The sequence below is a fragment of the Coccidioides immitis genome (assembly GCF_000149335.2).
Source record: "Coccidioides immitis RS genomic scaffold supercont3.3, whole genome shotgun sequence".
NCBI classification, from domain to species: Eukaryota; Fungi; Ascomycota; class Eurotiomycetes; order Onygenales; family Onygenaceae; genus Coccidioides; species Coccidioides immitis.
Window position 1 is genome coordinate 669,068 of NW_004504308.1, and position 12,322 is coordinate 681,389.

Here is a 12,322-nt window from a genome sequence, read left to right on the forward strand (position 1 = left end):
GAGCTGACCTTGAAGGCAGCGAAAATTTCGCCATGTTGTACTGCGTACACTATTTTGTATCCAAACAAATAGTTTACCAAGATAGAAGCAGAATGAATACGCTTATTCTATTCTGAACATTCCACTCTTTAGTTCTGGCGCTTCGAAAGCCAGAAGTTATCGCGGTCATTTTATGGTCTATCGTAGGAATCCTGGCCAGCTAGATTATGGCCACAGCGCAAGAATTAATTCCACGGACGGATTGTTTTGGCCGCCGCAACATCAGAAATGTCAAGCTCTTCCACTTTGTGTTAACTAAAATCGGTGAAGAGGTTCTGAACATAGTCCATTGCCTCTTTGGTTCCCTTTCCGTTATTGTCCAGGTTCCTCCTTTTCAAGATGAATGCCGCAAGGGGAGCAAAACTCCCGACCTTTTTCCAACGAGCATCGAAGCCCCTACGAATAAAAGGCGTGAGTCTCTTCCATATATTCTATTCTCCAGAGAATCTTATTCCTTACATTGCCGCCCGCTACCTTAACGACTTTGATCACCCAATTCGTCCGAAGGTCGTCCATATGTATCAAACCCGCGAACGCGGTATACTGTGGTGGACAGTGGTGGATGGATACCTCGTGTCTTCGCTGAAGCCAGTCGTTCGATCCTGGTGCGCGAGACGCGTTAGAACGGCCTTTGAAGCTGTGCTGAAGGAACGCGGCTATAATACGGAAGGAAAGAAGCTCATTCGCGATAGCCAGGGCCATGTGACAGGGGCGGAGAAAGCGTTGAAGGGAACGATGGAGATTCGCATGGTTGAGCCGGTCATGAAGGCGGGCTACGAAAAGATTGTGGAGCAAGCTAGGCTTCTTGTCGACCATTTGGAAAACAAGCAAGTATGGGAAGGAAAAAGGAATCAGCAACAAGCACAGACGCGACAGACGCGGGGACCAGAGCAAAAAGCACGAGGGAAAAGACCCTCGAATATGCATTGGCGGAAAACGTGATGTGCTTCGCGGGGATAATATATACGTGATTTACTCTGCCTCTTTAGCGAATGGATTCCAAAGGATCGTGTTTACATCCAGGAATCACCCGATATGTGGCATCTATATGGAGAGGATCTCATCCATCGTTTACCAGGACCCTGTGGAAACTTACAAGGCGCCCAGTGTCTGTCCCGAGGAGGGCATCTTTATACTTGAGAATTGCCTTCAAACCCTTTGTGTCGACAACCTAGGCCATTGTAGAAGGTCTATGGCAAATTATTGATTCCTAGGGTTCCTCCGGAGGTTAAAACGTGTGTCTCTGTTCACATTAGCGGTACCGATATTCAATCCACCGATCGATTGTCGAGGAATCAAGGCCTTTCATATCAAATGCTAAAACTCGGCAAGTCCTTTTCAATATTAAATTGTGTCCCATATGTCGACACTGACTGTCCACCTTCAACCCTTGGTTCAATCACCTTCCTCTGTCCCAGAGATGCTATTAAATCACGCTGAGCATGGTTGCCGGATATCATTACATCATTGTCTTGATGTAATCCAACTGCTTTTGTTGCATCCTTGTCACGTTTGAGGACATACTGTTCAACCGAAACTAAATCCTCTCACCTCCGGCATCCAGGTGACTTTATGACTCTTCACAGTATGAGGAGTATGTGTGGTTCAGCCATCACTCTTGATTTCACTTTGCTTTTGCTTTTGTGCCTACTTCGCATTTACCTCTCTATAATTCCTTGATTCATATGACGAATCCTTCCGTATAAACCATGCTCTTTGGATTTCTGAGGTTCCATTTTCACTCTTTGGAATTCATTCCCTCACCGCTTGGTAGCCAAAGAACGAAAATTGCTCCCCGTATCGACCCTTTACTTCTGTATCCCACATATGCTCTCTCTGTATAACATACCAGAATACCTCCCTTTCACCATCGTCCCGGGACCCCGTTTCTATAGCTTATCAATTTTTATACTCTAAGGACTTACCAATTGGAGACCATTTTATCAACTCCTTGCCTCAATTCAACGGAAAAATTCAATATTATTCTAATTTGTTCATTTCAAAAAGTTCCGTGAGCCTTCGAATATCCTATGTTCACATAAAGATAGTACATCGCAACTAAAAAGTGCTGTTGAAGATTTTATCGCATGACAATACTTCGTACATCGCGACAGTATAGGATTCCGATGATGTGCTGAAAGCTGGAACGATCCATCAGAAGTACGGTGATACTGATGTTATTTTCTAGAAGTACCCCAAGATTATGACCACTTGAAAGGTGAACCAAGTGCCTCATGGATTATCGTCGACAGGTCTTCTGGATATCAGAACCGGTGTAGGAAGTTTCTGAATAACTGGACAACTGCGCGGGTATATCCCAACCTGCTGAGAGCCTAGCGGAATTGTCCGATATACCTCGACCATCCTTTTCATTCTCTCCCAAAATATACCCACGATCTTCTACCCTCCGGCCTGAAACACGACCGAATACTGTTTATTCTACTCTCAGTGAAGCTCTACATTAACAAGGGGCATACAGTATTTCATTGAACCTGGAAAAGAGAAAAGCCCTCCACATATACACCTATCAGCTTTCCAAGTTAAGAACTCTCCACCCAAAGATGTGAAAAGTTGCAAGCGAGCGTTATGGGCTGCTGCTCTGTCTTAGTCTTTAGCAACTCGACGAATCGACTTTGATATGCCTTAATTCCATAGACGTCCAAAAAAAGATGCGCGATAGCAGTTACCTGTGAAATGATCAACTGTCCACTTGTTCCGATTTGTTGAGATTCTATCCATCCTGCGGGGAATATGCCTTACCGGGCGATTAAGTACATTTTGAACATATCGCTGTGAGCATGCCCTGAGCAAGAGCAGTGCACTTAACGAAGGGCTCCCGAACCTTTACAGATGAGCAGAAAGGAGTTTGCATCCAAGTCCTCTCAGACATACATACAAGAATTTTGCATGGTGATAGAAATGCAGAGCTGCACACTGTTACTAGTCCCTGCTGGCTAAGGTTTGGTGGGGGGGAAAAAACTCCAGAGACATGTCGAAAATCATTCCAAGAATAAGAACCATCAAGGTGGCCGTCAACACCCGCGATTGTGCGTGGATCCTCCCAAGATCCTGAAGACATGATAATTTGGAACTTTAGTTTTATAAGTTGCGCATTCAAGGTATGCTAAAAAAAACACCAATCTACGCTGTTTACAGGCGCAGTTGTTTATCCAAAATCTCAATTCACATTGACATCAACTATGTACATGAAAATATCAAATGGATTCTGGGCTCCGATCTGGCTCAACCATGACGGATTATTTTCCGGCACGGAACTGTCTCCACATAGAGCTCATACGAGTACCCTGGCCTCTGGTGAATTGGTTCATGCAGGAGCTGCGTGCTTTATGTTAGCCCTTATTCAAATAAAATCACTTCGGAGGGGGTCAATTCGGTGAGAAGGCATGAGGCCACTTACTCAACAGAGTAGTCCATGTAGTTGTGGATTGGGTCAACACCACCACCGGGGCACGAATCACGGCCAACAGGGCAGCCAGAGCTTGGGCTGCGCTGGGGTGGGGTGTCGCTGACGTAGTCACCCTGTCCAGAGCAGCCACCTTGGAAGGTGTGGAAGAGACCTGACGGGAGTTAACAGGACATGATAAGCATGGAGTTTAAATATATTTTAAAAACAGTTAGAAGAGTTCTGGATGGCGGACTTACCCATCCAGTGGCCAACCTCGTGGGTGGCTGTTTTGCCCAGGTCGTAAGGGGCTCCGCTGCCACCGGGAACACTAGAGGACAGAACGGAGCATCCATCACGGATGAAGGTGGTCGAGCCGGGAGCGGCATTGGTGGGGAAGTAGCAATACTATATTGAATTAGCGTTTGCAAGAGAATGTGTGGTAGTACACTTTTGTTCCAGGGTATTCATACCCCCAACGCTCCACCAAGGTCCTTCAAGAAGTAAACATTAAGAGCAGCGTAGCCTCCTTTGCGGAGAGAGCGCTTCATGGCAATCTCATTTCCGTCTGAAGCCCAGCTTGGATTGATCGTTCTGGTCGTTTCTCGCAAGTTGAAATGAACTCCGTGAGGGGCATAGTCCTCATTCATGACCCGGATTTGGTCGGACAGCATTTGATCCTTTTTGTTTCGTTAGCAGATCATATCCCGTTTTGAGTCTGACCGGCTCTAGGGCTGTCATCTTACGCTGATGTAGCCATCACGCTCTGATCTACTCGAAGCGACGACATGGAAATAAGTCTCGACCTCAATAGGGGCCTGCAAATCGGCGAACGCTCCGCTTTCTTCCAGAGCAGCGACTTTTTCTGACGCTTCAAAGAATTCTGGAGGTGGTACAGAGCCACAAGTTCGACGCCCAGCGTTGGGGGCGGCAGCGGCCAGGGAGCCAAAGGCCAGGGCCAACACAGGAACGGAGACACGCATAACGAAAATCTTGGGACGAACAGAGATAAGGCTAGATCTGGTGAAGAGCCGATGTTTCAAACCGGGAACAATAAGTCGATGGCTCAGGGTCCTGGGAGTTCGGCTTTTATATACCGCTTTTCCACCCCGGGATTGAGAGCACGGCTTCGACCGGATTCTAGGCGGCGTTCAACCAAATACAATTGCACACAAATTGCTATCTGAGCCCTTGCCTTGCCCGGGAATTTTTTATTTTTGCCCTTCCGCCGCAGCGTAACATCGGGGTCGTGGGAACATGACCCAATGGGGCGCTTCTATTGAGATTGAAGAAACTCTTCCGGTGACAGCATGATGCCGCTTCTATGCAGTAAACAGCATGACAACCCGAATCTAGTCTTCCATCGCGAGGAATTTGCCGGCCAAGAATCGGCCATAGCAATATTATACGGATGTCCCGGGCGCATAGTGGAATCATACTTACCAGGGATCCTCCCACTTCTCATGGACGAATCGATTCCGGTTTGAAATTACCAGGCCCAGAGAAATGTCGACTGGTAGCGGAAAATTCTCTTCACGTGGGCCGTTCACTAAGGATATAAAAGTGCTTCCCGAGGTCGAGCGAATGTGCTCTCTGAAGAGAGTTCTGGAAGTGTCTCTCCCACGGGGAGATGGGAGACACGGTGGGATCAGCATGATGTGGGTACTTCCCCAGCCGATCTCCAGGGCCCGCTAGCATCTGGAGAAGTGACAATGACGGGGTATGGTGGTATCGACGGTGGTCCATTTGACAGGAAGGTTTAGTCTCTTGCGTAGTGCCAAATGCGGAGGTGGGGGGTATGACATCGTCACAATCTAGCGTCTAGTGAGAAAAATCGGACATTTCGACATTGAAGAGAGTACTCACATCTATACATCTTCGCTTCTACGATCTAAGATCTATCCTCACTCGGTGAGAGTCGATCTTGGTTGTGTCGGCATCCCTGCCGTTCGGGCGTCCGCAACATAAGTGATCGGCGTTTCTGACCATGTCACCCTGAGCCGGGAACAGCCATGGGGAAACGCCTCTTGGCAACAACCAAAAGGAAAGCGGTGTTTTAGCAGGATTCCCGGAGGTGAACCTAAATTATACGGAACGAGCGACGAACCAGGGTAGGATCATCTCCCGTCCTCGACATGAAGAAGGCGATCGGAGCGTTGGAGAGATGACAGGATTGCCACTTTCTGCGCACCTCAGCCCTTGCAAGCAGAACATGCTGCTTTATCAGAGGTACGCATCCATTCCAACAAGGTCAACTGTTAATTCTCAATTTTAGGATTCATCTCCCATGTTCTAGTCCCAAACAAACTACCACCTGGTCCGAAGTTTTCGGGGTCATTTAAGACCACCGGATCCACTTGTCAAAGATTAGCTGACAGTCAGTCTTCAAGCAATAAAATGGTCAGCTTGACTTTGTGTTAGGCCTTTTATCAGAATGTACTCCGTACTCCGTAGTTGTAAAACCCGGCGGTGTATGGAGTAGATTGAAGGATCCGGGGCCTACACCCAAGGAGGGGTGTCGTGGAATTGGGTTGTATTCGGGTGAGTTCCTATCCATCTGGAACGCGTGATGTTGAAATGAGATGCTAGTCACGGAGTATTAGTTTGATTTTGTTTCTTTCCCAGCATTACGATTTTATCCCATATAAGATACGATCGATGCCGTTCATAGAGAACGTTTGCTGAGATGGATTTGATGGCGCATGTAGCAGGTCGAGTAGAGGTCTCTGATACCAGTACTGCGGAACCGCTATGAAAGAGTGTGCTCTCATCATCACTGCATACTGATGCTGAAAACGTGGGGGCAGCAGTTACCTACTGCCATGATATCCAGATTAGGAGGCCAAAAACTTGGTAGTACCGGGGGTCAGCTTCGCTCAATTTCTTGGGTATGATGGCAGCAGCACGCTCCGTAGATAGCCAGTAAAGGGATTAGCCAATGATAGAGGAATTTTGGTCGCTAGGTTTTGCATCGAGGGCCAACTTTGCCTCTATGTACTCCGTATATTAATCGCTTTTGCTAAACCGTTCAGACTGCACCTATTTAGTACTCCATATGTCCGAATTATCGACAGGCCAATGTTTCTCACCTATCCATCTTCATTCCAGAGAAGAGTTCTACTCCGGATATAATTGGGCGACTTCACAGTTAACAACAGGATCGAACCAGCCTTTAGCAAATGTTTGCATCTTCGCCGAAGTCCGGAGTGCAATTGGAGTTTGTTGCCCTCCACACAAAAGAGCTAGGAAGGTTGTCGCCTTGTTTGGTCTTGTACGGAGTACTCCGTACAAGGAGTTGGTAACGCGTAACACTAACTTGGCCTAGAAGTTTGACAGCTCACAAGGATCCATCCCATCGGTGAGCTGATCGACGGGAATCGACGCGAAACAATCCCCCGTGTTGCTCTCTCAGCGCAGATCGACTCGGCTGCAAAATCCGACCGGAAATCGCCCAACAGCTGGCTATGTCACGTGATACACGGCAGGTGCCCAAAGTCCAAGACTCGAGGTCGCAATAAGATGATGCTCGGATCTTTACTTCGTGTGAACGATGGATGTATTCTTTCTGAAACATCAACATGAGATGCTGTTCCCAAGTTCTGAAGAATTCCAAATATTTGTACAGCTCTGTGTGAATCAAATGACTGTAACCTCACAGAATTTGGCTCTGGCATTGTGGCATACCTTGCATCCATTAGATGCTCTGTCAATGAGCATAAGTTCCAATATCTCCCATAGAAGACATGCTTGTATCTCGCGAGCCACAGAAAAGTAAAAGTCAGAATCATACATTCTTGCTTTGTATCTCTTGAAGCACCTCTCTACCAAAACCTTCTCATGGTGGAATCCTAGTCTCGCAAACCTCACAATTAACTCCTTGTGGGAATAATATCAGATTGTAGCCACTGCAAGTCTACATTGAACTGATATTGACTCAAGACAAAACAACAGAGCTCTAACCCTTCAGTATCCACTCTTTCTTCTCAGGCAGTTTTCTTCGCATAAATGTTTCAATCCCATCCAACTCCTCTTCTGTCAGCAACTGAAATCGATCTTCAAGATCACCAGCCGCAAATAATCTTCTATCAGTTCTGGCCCAAAAAATCATATCAAATGCCCAACTCATCCTTGCGACATACTTAACCAAGATATCCCAGATTCCCAGTTCTATTTCACATGCTCCAAGAGCCTGTTCTTTTCTGTTCTCATTCCATGTTGGATAACCATCTCTTCTTTTTCTTGAAATGTTTCAAACAAAGTTTTCAAGCACTTTTCATAGTTTCGAGCAATCATCAAGCCTGTCGGGCCAGTATCCAGGAAGTTCCAGTAATAGTCAGAACAGAGGGCTTCTAGCAAACTTTGCTGGTGCAACATATGTGAACTTCCAGTCAATCGTTCCTGCGGCCTTGAGTCCGGTGTTAGCAAAACACTTGGGGCGAAAGTCATCACGGAATAATTTAAAAAGGGCCATCATCATATTTTTTAGAGACGGCATCCTCGGGCAAGCTTGCAGAATAGACATCGAGCAATATAGTTTTGTCTGCAGTCCTCCACTGAACTGTTAGCATCATTCCTTTGGCTAATCAAGTGTTTCATGTGCATCTGAGCCAGCGCAAGGAAGTATGAAGAGGCCGTTTTAAAGGTAGTTTGAGGTAATAGATTCCACGGCATATTTCCCATCTAGACGATTTTGGTGCGTCTAGGCGGCCTAGAACATTGAGTGCGTCAACAAGATCATGGTCATGCCGCAGCCGAGGACGTGAGTAACAAAAAGCGTTGTATGTCGTCGTCTTAGATAACACATTACGGAAACTTCTTGTCTCAACTCTTCTTCCGGAAACATGGATGTACCTGGACAGAAAATTCGGATAATTGGAAGCTACTATCTGACATTATGCGTGGACAGGCAATTAAAGATCCGCGCCGTAGTGTTGGCAACTTTTCAGGAACTTCTTCCCTTTTCTCAACCAAGAGCGTTCCAATCTGCCTTAGAATCCCAGTTCTGAAGAGTTTATTGGTTTTCCAATTTTCAAAATTTCGTCGCCCCTTTCAGATGCAAGAGTGTCATACTCTGTACAGTCCCCGGTTAGTGACTGGTGAAATTGCCATGGTTGGAGTGGCAGAATTTACAGGTTAATTGATTGAGGAGAGGAGGGCTCGAGATAGAAGGGAGAAAAGATCCATCCGGTATCGGAACGGTAGTAGCAAAAATCAACTTGCTCATAGGCTAGCATTTGACTGATGTGTGGATAGAATGGGGTGAAATGTTGGTCTGGTTGCCAGTGTTTCTGAGCCCAGATTGCCTTCTTCATGTGCTGGACACTGGTGCAATCAATGCGGATGATTCTAGAAATATCATTACTCAGTTTGAGAAGCATATTATGGGAGGAGATTGTCAATTGCACAGAAATTTGCATTACCTCAAGAAGATGTAAGGCAACTGAGGCGCTGAACACACATGGACTGCTCAGCCACTTGTAGTAATCTTTCTCAGTGCCTCGTTATCTGCCTGTTTGTGCTTTGTCCTCAGGGTTCATCATTTGTGCTGAAGTATCCTTTTCTTTTTTTTTTTTCCCTCCTTTATTGGAATTGATCAACTTATGGGGTTTCTGACTTCTCAACTCCGTATGTATTATTTGCTCTGAAGCGAAGTCGCTTTGGCATCCATCTATTCCCTAAAACCATCTTTGGTTTCATTGCCTTTTGAAATTAGAACTTATTGACTTCATAAATTTATTAATAGCAGTTATCCATCCTGGAATGATCCATGATTTGTTGCTAGAAGCACATTGAAACACAGGTGGCTGTGGGGGAATGTGCTCTCAAGGTGATACACAACCTCTGTGATGATCAATTTTTTGTGTCTGTTTGACTGCAAGACTACCTTGATCGAGCTTCAATGACCATGATATATCTATTTAGCCCTATGGCATTCAGGGCTCTCTTTTCATCAAAAGTGGAAACAACCAAGACAGCTGCTATGAAATTATCCAACATATCAACTAGAAGACTGGACCCAAAAAATGGCGGCTTGGAGAAAGGACCCGGCCACAAACAGCAAATGGACTCTCTCAGAGGCATAAATATCAGACTGATAAGTTGAATCCTGCTCGGTAACCTCAGCATCCACAACGTGTTGATCATAGCTCGATTCCCACCAATTTTCAAGAAAAATTGGTTCAACTTTTCTTAACGCTTCTTTGATGCTTTATTGTATAGCTTCAATCGCTCATCCGTCAAATTTTACAATCTTAGTCCTCCATTATAAAAAGATACCACTTTCAGCAGTTGACGCCCGGAAAGATAGCTTACCACTGGTTGTCGAAACCTGCTCGGTAACAAATAAGATTATACGTCAACTTGGAAAAGGCTTCGCCGTTTCCGCTTAATGGCATGGCTATGAGTGGCTTTCGGCCCTGAGCCGGTTAATGGTCTTTTCCGCACCAGCCGCGCTTTGTCGAAGTCGATCAGCATTGGTCGGGATAACTCTGAATTCCAGGTGACATTGGCAGGACGAACATCCCCATGGACCACACCATACCGACCCAACTCCTTTTGCAGTCTTCTCGCCTCCTGATGAAAGTCACAATGCTGCGAATAGTCTAAGCTGTCTCCAGCCCAGGAGAGGAGCAGATAGTGGACAATCCGATCCAAACCATCAGTGATGAATGGCTCTTTTAGGTTAACACTCCCTAGGCAGACCGGAATCAAACTACCTTGAAGCTTGCTGAGGTATTCATATACTTTAGCCTCATGTTGGAGATGATGTATCAATCCTTCGATCGTTCCTTTCCCCACGAAAGTATAGCCGTATTTGGCCAGTGTCATCTTAAAGAGAATACCGTAGGCCCCAAAGAACTTCAACGGTCTGCATCCATTATCTCGGTCGTTGTTGAGCTGAGCTTCAAGTAGTGCAGCAACTCTCGCTGTAAAAATCGGATGATTGTCATCCTGGCTCATTGTTCGGTGAAGAGTGATGTTGGGACATGCTTGATCTAAAGCAGCCCTATTGGCCAAACCAGCAAGGCACCTTTGTGTGCAGTATTGACGTTCCGGCTCCCGATTACGTCTGCGCTCCTCCTGCGACTGCTGCTGTCGTTTTGCTGCAGGGGGACGAGGTGGAGATATAACAACTGCGAATCGTTTGGATCCCCATTTGCTCATTGCATTACGGTTGCTGGGATCGTCCCCCTCAGAGCTATCCGAGGGTGAATCTTCGGCCGTGTCATCCGAGTCCGCACAGCGACCTTGCAGTCGACGTGATCGACGAGATTGTTCCTGTTGGATAGGACTGGAAAGCGGGCTTGATGGGACAAAGCTCGACCCAGATGGCGTTCGGCTTCTCTCCTCAGCTGGCATCTTCGCCAAGATGTACTCTACATCAATAGCCCATGTGTGAAGAATGGAAAATGCATGAGATCGCCACTCTTGGTCCCTTTTCTGTGAACCCAAGGCCAGTAGACATAGCGAAAGGACCGATGATACTGCTGTGTTAGGGGATGGAAAAGGGTTGCCATCCTGAGCTTCGATGTCACGAACAGGTTCAGAGAGGTGGTAATATAGTGTAGTTGGGTCATCTTCTTTGATGTGAAGGAAAATAAAAACTTCACCAGTAGTCAAATACCCATATTCAACCCCTTCTTTAATCATGTAGTCAAATGCCTGAGTGATGGCAGCACCAGTGATCTGCTTTGCATTGTAAATGAGTTTTTCCTCTTGATCAGTGGGGATCAGGTGAGCCTGCACAACATCTTCCCAGAAGTTTGAGGGTTGCAGCCCGGCCCGTAAATTTGCAGGCAGAAGTTTATGGCCAGCTTTGTATTCAATGATGAACAGCAAAGTCTCAACCTCGTCATCTTTTCGAAACACGCATAGCTGATCGGATCGAGGCCTCCAGCCCTGATGCTTCTGCGGTGTTAGCTCCAGCTCGTCACTGAGGGTATTGGCATGATTTTCAAAGGATATGCCCGACCCGAGCAAAGGAAGGTGGGTGCCAGTATCAAGCTTTAGCAGTTCCTGCATAATGGAGATGACATGTTCTTCAACGGCGAATCGCTCATAGCTCAAGAGGTCGAGCTCGCTGCCTAGTTGTCGACGCGAGACAAGGTTACCGACACCCCTCACCACCTCAGTGGATGGGAACACTTCTAATGGGGGTGCTTCAGTTGGATGAAAGAGAGAGAATACCCTGTTGAAGAGCTCGTTGCGCAGACGGGGAAAATCTGTCCATCGGCAAAGTGTGGTGGGACAGTAGCGACCAGTAGGGGTCGTGATCGAGCCCTTTGTAGTTTTGGACTTCTTCGGTTGAATGTTAAGCGGTACGGTTATGTACTCGTGGCAGGATCGAAGGAAGGTCTCGAAGGTTGTGAGGTTGATTCTGTTCTCCAGGGCTTGTCGAAGTCGTTGCTCATTTTCACGGAGATGTTCTGCCTCTTCGGCTCTGGCTTTTGCGTCTTCAGCTATGCCCTTTGCATCTTCAGCTATGCGCTCTGCCTGTTCCGCCCTCTCCTCTGCTTCTTTTAGCTGCCTCTGAAGTTCTTCAATCCTAGTATTGATGTCCATTATGGCCTAAGGTGGCCTCGGGCTTTCGCCAGCCGTAAGGGGGACTCTGTCGGTGTTGTTTTGGGCCAAGGACACCATTGGATCATAAATATGACAACTTCGATGCAGGCGGGCAGCCGTGCGTTTTATTGTTATGAAATGGGTGCCTGGCGAGCCAGAGTTATGGGCATGCCGCGACACCACTGAGTCTCCAGGCATCCAGCGCAGATCTTCCTTATCTAATGCAGAGCTTTTCCTCTCATCTGACCTGTAATCTCTTAGGACCCAAATTGATTGGTTTCATGGCTCCTCTTGCTTCTGGACATGCTTAATAGGCCA

The 12,322-nt window shown here is 46.7% G+C and overlaps 5 protein-coding genes across 5 annotated transcripts; 2 read left to right on the top strand and 3 right to left on the bottom strand.

Moving 5' to 3' along the window:
* The first annotated feature begins 312 nt into the window (after positions 1-312).
* Positions 313-1,744, top strand: CIMG_08675 (uncharacterized protein). Its single transcript, XM_001241511.2, has one exon. The coding sequence runs from the start codon at positions 379-381 to the stop codon at positions 979-981; it is 603 nt and encodes a 200-aa protein (XP_001241512.1). The 5' UTR covers positions 313-378; the 3' UTR covers positions 982-1,744.
* A 1,509-nt stretch (positions 1,745-3,253) lies between these two features.
* CIMG_08674 (extracellular metalloprotease 1) lies at positions 3,254-5,420 on the bottom strand. The gene is made up of 6 exons (XM_001241510.2): positions 5,309-5,420; positions 4,189-5,256; positions 3,916-4,122; positions 3,703-3,850; positions 3,458-3,617; positions 3,254-3,375 (listed from the first exon to the last, which is right to left on the bottom strand). Exons 2-6 carry the CDS (start codon positions 4,423-4,425, stop codon positions 3,297-3,299), a joined length of 831 nt encoding a protein of 276 aa, XP_001241511.1. The 5' UTR covers positions 4,426-5,256; positions 5,309-5,420; the 3' UTR covers positions 3,254-3,296.
* On the top strand, positions 4,949-5,863 carry CIMG_13180 (uncharacterized protein; the record flags this gene model as incomplete). Its single annotated transcript, XM_001241509.2, has 4 exons — positions 4,949-5,104; positions 5,261-5,397; positions 5,453-5,671; positions 5,821-5,863. 4 exons carry the CDS (start codon positions 4,949-4,951, stop codon positions 5,861-5,863), a joined length of 555 nt encoding a protein of 184 aa, XP_001241510.2.
* Positions 5,864-8,575: 2,712 nt separating this feature from the next.
* Positions 8,576-8,859, bottom strand: CIMG_08671 (uncharacterized protein; the record flags this gene model as incomplete). The annotated part of the gene is made up of 2 exons (XM_001241507.2): positions 8,576-8,598; positions 8,682-8,859. 2 exons carry the CDS (start codon positions 8,857-8,859, stop codon positions 8,576-8,578), a joined length of 201 nt encoding a protein of 66 aa, XP_001241508.2.
* Positions 8,860-9,790: 931 nt separating this feature from the next.
* On the bottom strand, positions 9,791-12,004 carry CIMG_08670 (uncharacterized protein; the record flags this gene model as incomplete). The annotated part of the gene is made up of 1 exon (XM_001241506.1): positions 9,791-12,004. One exon carries the CDS (start codon positions 12,002-12,004, stop codon positions 9,791-9,793), a length of 2,214 nt encoding a protein of 737 aa, XP_001241507.1.
* Positions 12,005-12,322: the final 318 nt, after the last annotated feature.

Bases quoted from the DNA above. Each gene is read 5' to 3' on its own strand.
- CIMG_08674 (XM_001241510.2), bottom strand. From the start codon at position 4,425: ATGCGTGTCTCCGTTCCTGTGTTGGCCCTGGCCTTTGGCTCCCTGGCC. The intron at 3,851-3,915 runs GTATGAATACCC...AATTCAATATAG, and splicing joins ACCTTGGTGGAGCGTTGGGG to TATTGCTACTTCCCCACCAA. The intron at 3,376-3,457 runs GTAAGTGGCCTC...TAAAGCACGCAG, and splicing joins TACATGGACTACTCTGTTGA to CTCCTGCATGAACCAATTCA.
- CIMG_08675 (XM_001241511.2), top strand. From the start codon at position 379: ATGAATGCCGCAAGGGGAGCAAAACTCCCGACCTTTTTCCAACGAGCA.